The 8,991-nt window shown below is 49.5% G+C and overlaps 1 protein-coding gene across 4 annotated transcripts in view; it reads left to right on the top strand.

Annotated features, from left to right (window-relative positions):
• IGF2BP2 (insulin like growth factor 2 mRNA binding protein 2) overlaps positions 1-8,252 on the top strand; it is a 184,793-nt gene extending 176,541 nt beyond the window's left edge. For 2 of the 4 annotated variants that reach the window (XM_058426924.1, XM_032171830.2), the window contains 3 exons: positions 1,886-2,017; positions 4,250-4,363; positions 5,792-8,252. In XM_058426924.1, coding sequence (XP_058282907.1) covers positions 1,886-2,017; positions 4,250-4,363; positions 5,792-5,884 — 339 coding nt within the window. In that variant the 3' untranslated portion in view covers positions 5,885-8,252. The remainder of the gene's footprint in view (positions 1-1,885; positions 2,018-4,249; positions 4,364-5,791) is intronic. The other 2 variants (XR_004251168.2, XR_004251167.2) reach the window with 2 other exon arrangements.
• The last annotated feature ends 739 nt before the right edge of the window (positions 8,253-8,991 follow it).

Here is an 8,991-nt window from a genome sequence, read left to right as displayed (position 1 = left end):
GGGGGGGGGGCCTTTGCAGGGAGCCAAAATTGCGCCACTCCACCCCAGCCGGGGCGAAAGAGCGAAACCCAAAAAAAAAAAAAAAAAAAAAAAAACCAGAATATTACTCAGCCACAGAAAGGAATGAAGTACTGATGCATGGTGCAACATGGGTGACCATCACACGAAGTAAAAGAAGTCAGGCACCAAAAGCCCCATATAGGCCAGGTGTAGAGGCTCATTCCTGTAATCCCAACACTTTAGGAGGCCAAGGCAGGAGGGCTGCTTGAGCCCAGGAGTTTGAGACCAGCCTGGGCAACATAGTGAGACCCACATCTCTACAAAAAAAATTTTAAGTAGCTGGGTGTGGTAGCTTGTATCTGTAGTCCGAGCTACTTGGGAGGCTGAGGCAGGAGGATCACTTGAACCCAGAAGCTCAAGGCTGCAGTGAGCTGTGATCATGCCACTGCACTCTAGCCTGGGTGACAGAGCAAGACTGTCTCAAAATAAATAAAGGCCACGTGTGAAATGATTTCATTTATATGAAATATCCAGAATAGGCCAGTCCATAGAGACAGAAAGTAGATTGGCAGTTGCCAGAGAATAGGAGGAGTTGGAACTAACTGCCAATAGTTACGAGGTTTTTATCTGGGGGAATAGTGTGGAAATGTTCTGAATAGATAATGGTGATGATTGCACAACATACTGACCACTGAAATGGATACTTTTTTTTTTTTAGTTTTTATTTTTTTGAGACGGAGTCTCCCTCTGTCACCCAGGCTGGAGTGCAGTGGTGTGATCTCAGCTCACTGCAACCTCCCTCTCTCGGGTTCAAGTGATTGTCGTGCCTCAGCCTCCCGAGTAGCTGGAATTACAGGCCCATGCCCCCACACCTGGCTAATTTTTGTATTTTTAGTAGAGATGGGTTTTCACCATGATGACCAGGCTGGTCTTGAACTCGTGGCCTCAAGCAATCTGTCCACCTTGGCCTCCCAAAGTGCTGGGATTAGAGGTGTGAGCCACCACGCCTGGACTGAAGTGTATACTTTAAAATGGTGACTTTCAGATTATGTAAGTTATATCTCAATATTTTAAGTAAAGAAAGAAAAACATTGTAAGCTGTGGTTCTTTTTCACTTAAAAAAAAAAAAAAGAAAAATAGGTTCTTGGCTCCTCTGCCTTTGGAGTTAGACATCAAAAAGAAAGATCATGTTGAATGTAGTGGCTCACACCAGTAATCCCAGCATTTTGGGAGGCCAAGGTGGGAAGATCACTTGAGGCCATGAGTTCAAGACCAACCTGGGCAACATAGTGAGACCTCGTCTCTTAAAAAAAAAAAAAAAAAAGAAAACAGGAGCTATGATCGTGCCACTGCACTCCAACCTGGGCACAGAGCAAGACCCTGTTCTCCATTAAAAATTTTTTTAATTAAAAAAGCAACATCAGGCTCCTCAAATCCCATTACCACCACCATCACCTCCATCCTTTACTAACCAGGGGTATGACCCTGTGGTTGATGGGAGTTAAGAATCCCCTGAACAAATTCAGTCAATCAAGCGAACATTTATAGGTGATAATATGGAAATAAGACATAGAGTTCCATCCCCTCAGCCATCCTCTTAGCCCTGACACACAGAAAGCTTCCTAGAGGAGGCAGTCTTGTGCAAACCACCAAAACATGAATGCCCATGCACATTTTTCAAAGTGCAGCCATCGGACGTGGCGGGAGCAGCGCCCCCCAGGTGTGTGAGAGAGCGGAGGCTGGGGCGCGCAGCTTCCTGTGTGTCCCAGGGAGTGTGGAAATGGGACTGACCCGTTGTCTGGACTCTCCAGTGCCCTCTGCAGCACTGATGAAGTGGCCAGCTGCTGGCTGACTGAGAGTCATTAGTCATGTCTTGCTCTCTCAGGCCCAGGGACGGATCTTTGGGAAACTGAAAGAGGAAAACTTCTTTAACCCTAAAGAAGAAGTGAAGCTGGAAGCGCATATCAGAGTGCCCTCTTCCACAGCTGGCCGGGTGATTGGCAAAGGTGGCAAGACCGTAAGTGTGCTCCGGGCTCGCTTCATCACCTGGGTCAGATTCCCCGCTCTGGCCTTGCCTGAGTTCCCTCAGTCTCCCCTTGGCGCCTTCTCTCCCAATGTACAGTCAGGGTCTTTGGCAGACAAACTAAGGCTCTCCTGGCATCTGAGCCCTTTGAGGCATGAGGATCCCAAGGACAAAAATGTCATCGGCTTCACTCCACAACTTAGGGCCCCTAATCCATGCTGCTGTAAGCCCAGCACCAAAAACACCATGTTCCTGTGCCCAGTAATACGCATCTTGGCTCCATGGTAAATGAAGGCCTCCACTCCCTGAAAACAGAGAGGCTGTCTTCTGCCCCCTTTATACCCACACGTAGCAGCCATTAAAATCGGAAAGGGGGGAGTCCCACCGAGAGAGATGCTAACCTGCTTGGCAGACCACCACCTTCCCTGGATGTCACTCAGGCCTGTGCCCTGCACTCTTCTGACTCTCAGCCCTCCTGACAGATGCCTCCAGTCCCTAACTCTCCCTCCGCAGGCTCCATCTTCTGGCTGTTTCCCAAACGTGGCTATAGGGGAGCTAGTTTAGCAGTAGGAGGGTGGGCAAGGAGGAGATTGTTTTTTGAAAGATCATCTGCATTTTCTACCGGAAGGTGGCACGAACAAATGCAGTGTAGTTTGAAAAGTGCCAGAAGCTTGTTGGAATGAGCAGGTGGTCTGCAGACCCAGGTATGTTCTGGAATGTGACTTACTGACCTGGGTGGGGAGATAACCACTGAGAAGTTCCAGTAGAGCCTAGTGCAGGCTGGCTGGCAAAGTAACAGTGTTGGGTGGCAGGAACTTGGGGGTGGGGGGGGTCTTTTGAGTCCTGAGTGTGTATGTGTATATATGTATATGTGTGTTATTTGCTGTTTTTGTAAAGCTTTTTTTTTTTTGAGACAGTTTTGCTCTTGTCACCCAGGCTATAGTGCAGTGGCGCCATCTCTGCTCACTGCAACCTCCACCTCCCTGGTTCAAGTGATTCTCCTGCCTCAGCCTCCTGTAGCTGGGACTGCAGGCACCTGCCACCATGTCCAGCTAATTTTTTTATATTTTTAGTATAGATGGGGTTTCACCATTTTGGTCAGGTCAGGCTGGTCTTGAACTCCCGACCTCAGGTGATCTGCCCGCCTCGGCCTCCCAAAGTGCTGGGATTACAGGCGTGAGCCACCGCACCCAGCTGTAAAGCTCTTTACATAGAAACTCTTAAATGGAATTCAAAACCAAGTTCTAGATATAATGAGTCAGCTTTCTACGAAAGAATGGAGCGGTGTGGAATCAGATGATTCCCTGTCTCCAGAATGTAGTCGGCGCTCCAGGGCACACAGGGCGCTTTAGGCGGAGCTGGAATGTAGGAGGCAAAAGAAAGCAGATGGATCAGCAGGGAGTAGAATCCTGAGCCCCTGGGTGTCCCGTTTGGCTATTTCAGAACCAGTCACTGAATTCTCTGCATCCTCCAGACTTTCAGGTTTCCCCTAAAGCACATGCTGAACCCACCTGTGAGCTCAGCATCAGGCCAGAGGGCTGGAGGATGGGGTCTGAGCCCTCAGGAAGCGTGCAGTCCTGTTGGGAAGCAGGCCCAGTGAGGCAGCGGGGAGGAGAAACAATGCAGGCAGTGGTTGGAGACATGAGGAGCTCAGCATGGGCTGGAGGCTCCATGGAGGTGGGCCTGGGGTGGGATCCAGTGGCCGGGAGAGAGGACAACAATGCAAGAGTAGGAACAGCATGAGCAAGACTTGGCGGCAGGAGTGAAAATCAGGAGGAGGGAACAGCAGGGCTGATTCGCAGGGAAGGTTAACCAAGAGGAAGTTTGGGCTCATAGCACCCAGGAGAGCATGTCCAGGAGGAATGATCTTACAGGGTAGGGGTGGGGAGTGGGGGGCTTATGGGAAAGCCTGGGGTCTCTGTGAGCATGTGCAGGCCTGCATCGATGGGAACTCCAGAATAAGAGAACTTCGCCTCAGAAGCAGCCCCAGGAATCTGTGGCTGGACTCCCTCTCCCTGTCATTGAGCCTGTCAGGGCCCAACCAACATGGCCCCATGTGCCCAGGGGCAGAGGAGCCCCCGGGGTGTCCTTGATGAAAGGAAAGGAGAGCAGAGTCCAGCCCTCCTCCCTCCCCTACTCCACCTCTTGGCCACTCACTCCGTCCTGAGCCCACCACGTTGACAGGGAGGGAACCTATCCAACCCGTTGCCGTTTCTCCCTTCACAGGTGAATGAACTGCAGAACTTAACCAGTGCAGAAGTCATCGTGCCTCGTGACCAAACGCCAGATGAAAATGAGGAAGTGATCGTCAGAATTATCGGGCACTTCTTTGCTAGCCAGGTACTGTGCTGTGAGGGCCCTGTCTCTCCTGCAAGTCTCTTTTCAATTCTCTGCTAAGCTACTGGTGGCCTGTCAGGTGACCATAGGCCCTGAGCACCGATCCCTGCCAAGATGGAACCTCTCCCTGGTTCTTCCTGGCTCTTCAGGGATGGCCCCCGGGGCAGGGGATGTTGTTTCACACTTCTCTCCACTGTCATCCCCGAGGTATGTATGCTAGGAGCTTGGGGAAGAGTGGAGAGTTAAGCACTTAAGCAAAGCCACGCAGGTTCCAAGCCCCCTGCAGTGCTTAAGGGCATGGTCTCAGCTTCCCTCACCCTCTCTCCTCAGGCCTCAGTCCCAGCCTCCCCACTGGGAGCCAGGCAAGGCCACTCTCTGGATTCCTCCCGGAAAGCCTGAGCACTCACTATGAAAGGCTACATGCTCACGGCAAGAGAGCCTTGTTTCTCATTTCTCTCTCCTCCTCCTCTTCCGTCTCACCACAACCCACCTATCAAAATACTGCACCTCCACACAGCTGCTTCTCTTTCATTGGGAAAGGCCAGCACCTGGCCTCTTTCTCTTTGATGCTTTTGTAAATTGAGTTTTGGGGAGAGTGTTCCTGGTCTTTGTCCTAAACCAGTGAAGACAGTGTACTTGGTGTAAGCAGACACTGAAGGTTTGTCTAAGCTGTCAGCCTGCTCTCCCAACACCTGTGCCTGTGCCAAGAGACCTGATGGTCCAGGAAAAGGCACTTGCCACACTGTGGATCCCCCGCCACCCACACACACACCCCCCCCCCCCCCGTGCCCTTTGAAATTCTCAGTTGGGTCTTCTGCAGTCAGAGTCCCTGGCCACGCCCCTGTCTGCTGTCTCCCAGCTCAGCTCCTCAGTGCCCTGGGAATGTGTCTGAACAGCCAGTTCCTACAGGAGTTCAGTTTGCAGGGAGCTGCCTGCAGGGACAGTGCTGAGCTGGGTGAGGGGACAGGTAGGGGTTCATGTGTGTGCTCCAGCTGTTCAGGGTAGAGCATCTGGGCTCAGTTCCTCCCTCCCTCCCGTGTCCATCACACTCATGGCCCTCCTAGCCGCTGTAGAACGGGGGCGGGGCGGGAGCAGCAGGGGAGCCCAAGCGCAGCATCTGACTCTGCACGGCCCCCTGTTGCTGGCGCCCTGCTTCTGCTTCCTGGCCTGTCCGTCCAGCAGCGAACTGGAAGCTGCCGGAGTCCCATCCCCTTACTCTGGACCTTGGGGTGGGAGTGGAGGGGGGATCTCTGCCACTTACTTCCAGGCAGAAAAGGGCCCGGAGTAAGATGCGGGGGTGGGGGTAGATGATGCTTGTCTGAACATTCCACCCTTCGTCCCCAAGCCCCAGAGCCTCCCCTGCCGTTTGTCCTCAGAACTGGGTTCCTTTCTTCCCCTGTCCCTTCCTCTCCCTTCTCTCCCTTGCTGCAGACTGCACAGCGCAAGATCAGGGAAATTGTACAACAGGTGAAGCAGCAGGAGCAGAAATACCCTCAGGGAGTCGCCTCACAGCGCAGCAAGTGAGGCTCCCACAGGCACCAGCAAAACAACGGATGAATGTAGCCCTTCCAACACCTGACAGAATGAGACCAAACACAGCCAGCCAGATCGGGAGCAAACCAAAGACCATCTGAGGAATGAGAAGTCTGCGGAGGCGGCCAGGGACTCTGCAGAGGCCCTGAGAACCCCAGGGGCCGAGGAGGGGTGGGGAAGGTCAGCCAGGTTTGCCAGAACCACCGAGCCCCGCCTCCCGCCCCCCAGGGCTTCTGCAGGCTTCAGCCATCCACTTCACCATCCACTCGGATCTCTCCTTAACTCCCACGACGCTATCCCTTTTAGTTGAACTAACATAGGTGAACGTGTTCAAAGCCAAGCAAAATGCACACCCTTTTTTTGTGGCAAATCGTCTCTGTACATGTGTGTACATATTAGAAAGGGAAGATGTTAAGATATGTGGCCTGTGGGTTACACAGGGTGCCTGCAGCGGTAATATATTTTAGAAATAATATATCAAATAACTCAACTAACTCCAATTTTTAATCAATTATTAATTTTTTTTTTCTTTTTAAAGAGAAAGCAGGCTTTTCTAGACTTTAAAGAATAAAGTCTTTCTTTGGGGGGTCTCACAGTGTAGAGAGGAGCTTTGAGGCCACCCACACAAAATTTACCCAGAGGGAAATCTCGTCGGAAGGACACTCACAGCAGTTCTGGATCACCTGTGTATGTCAACAGAAGGGATACCGTCTCCTTGAAGAGGAAACTCTGTCACTCCTCATGCCTGTCTAGCTCATACACCCATTTCTCTTTGCTTCACAGGTTTTAAACTGGTTTTTTGCATACTGCTATATAATTCTCTGTCTCTCTCTGTTTATCTCTCCCCTCCCTCCCCTCCCCTTCTCCATCTCCATTCTTTGAATTTCCTCATCCCTCCATCTCAATCCCGTATCTACGCACCCCCCCCCCAGGCAAAGCAGTGCTCTGAGTATCACATCACACAAAAGGAACAAAAGCGAAACACACAAACCAGCCTCAACTTACACTTGGTTACTCAAAAGAACAAGAGTCAATGGTACTTGTCCTAGCGTTTTGGAAGAGGAAAACAGGAACCCATCAAACCAACCAGTCAACCAAACAAAGAAAAAATTCCACAATGAAAGAATGTATTTTGTCTTTTTGCATTTTGGTGTATAAGCCATCGATATTCAGCAAAATGATTTCTTTCTTTAAAAAAAAATGTGGAGGAAAGTAGAAATTTACCAAGGTTGTTGGCCCAGGGCGTTAAATTTACAGATTTTTTTAATGAAAAAAACACACAGAAAAAGCTACCTCAGGTGTTTTTTACCTCAGCACCTTGCTCTTGTGTTTCCCTTAGAGATTTTGTAAAACTGATAGTTGGAGCATTTTTTTATTTTTTTAATAAAAATGAGTTGGAAAAAAAATAAGATATCAACTGCCAGCCTGGAGAAGGTGACAGTCCAAGTGTGCAACAGCTGTTCTGAATTGTCTTCCGCTAGCCAAGAACCTATATGGCCTTCTTTTGGACAAACCTTGAAAATGTTTATTTAAAAAAAAAAAAAAAAGATGACAAAGAAAAACAGAGAGAGATAATATTGGAGATGTCCTGAATTTTAATAGGGTACGCGCCATTAGGGCTTTTTGCGCTAAAGGATGAACATGTACTGGTTTATGTGGACAAGCCATTATACCACCAGACTGCAATGCCAGTTTCCTCTACTGCAAACAGTGTTCTGTGACAAAAAAAAAAAGAAAAAAGAAAAAAAAAAGAAAAAAGAAATATATCCAGCTAACAAGATCCTGGTGTCTTGGTGTTTTATTTTACTAAGCATTGCCTCATCCCAGGTGTCAGCTGAGTCCTAGCTCTGAGGGACCTGGGCAGACAGGCGGTAGATGTGACCAGGATCCACACAGCTACTCTGAGAAAGCTGGTTTTGCCCAGGAAAGTCTTTGGGAGAAGCTAAACTAGATCAGTGGTCAAAGTGTAGTCCCCAGACCAGCAGCATCAGCTATCACCTGGGAACTTGTTAGAAATGTAGATTCTTGGGGTCCACCTTGAATTAGAAATCCTGGGGGTGAGGCCCAGCAACCTTTTCAGCAAGGCCTCTGGGTGATTGCTGTGCGCACTGAAGTTTCAGAACCTCGGAGCTAGAGGGATGGATCGACTGCATGTCAAGCTAGAGAAGACCAGTCTATCCTTAAGGAACTGCAAGCCTGGCCAGGCAAAGCTGCTTTTTAAATGGAGGAAAGGGGGAGGATAATATGCCCGGCAGTTCACGCCCCCATGGGAAGCTCACTATTAAGTGCAGGCATACCTCAGGGATGTCGCAGGTTCAGTAAAGCAAACTTTGCAATAAAATGAGTCATACGCATGTTTTAGTGTCTCACTGCATATGAGTTATGTTTACACTGTATTAAGTTTGTAATAGCATTATGTCTAAAACAGTGTACTTTGTTTGTTGTTGTTGAGACAGAGTCTCACTCTGTCGCCCAGGCTGGAGTGCAGTGGCGCGATCTCGGCTCACTGCAACCTCCGCCTCCCGGGTTCAAGCAATTCTCCTGCCTCAGCCTCCCGAGTAGTTGGGACTGCAGGCATGTGCCACCACACCTGCAATTTTTTGTATTTTTACTAGAGATGGGACTTCACCGTGTTAGCCAGGACGGTCTCAATCTCCTGATCCCGTGATCTGCTTGCCTCGGCCTCCCAAAGTGCTGGGATTACAGGCGTGAGCCACTGTGCCCGGCCCAACAGTGTACATATCTTAATTAAAAATACTTTATTGCTAAAAGAAAATGCTAACGGTCATCTGAGCCTTAGGCAGGTCATACTCTTGGCTCGTGAAGGGTTTTGCCTCAATGTTGGTGGCTGCTGACTGATGAGGGTGGTGGTTGCTGAAGGTATGGGTGGCTGTGACAGTTTCTTCAAATAAGACAATAATGAAGTTTGGGGCATCAATTGACTCTTCCTTTCACAAGATACTTCTCTGTAGCATGTGATGCTGTTTGATGTAGCACTTTATCCACAGAACTTCTCCCAAAATTGGAGTCAGTTCTCTCAAACCCTGCTGCTGCTTCATCAACTAAGTTTATGTAATAATCTAAATCCTTTGTTGTCC

This window comes from Hylobates moloch, unplaced genomic scaffold, assembly GCF_009828535.3.
Source record: "Hylobates moloch isolate HMO894 unplaced genomic scaffold, HMol_V3 SCAFFOLD_13, whole genome shotgun sequence".
Classification (NCBI taxonomy): domain Eukaryota; kingdom Metazoa; phylum Chordata; class Mammalia; order Primates; family Hylobatidae; genus Hylobates; species Hylobates moloch.
This window is presented reverse-complemented; position numbering and strand designations above follow the sequence as displayed.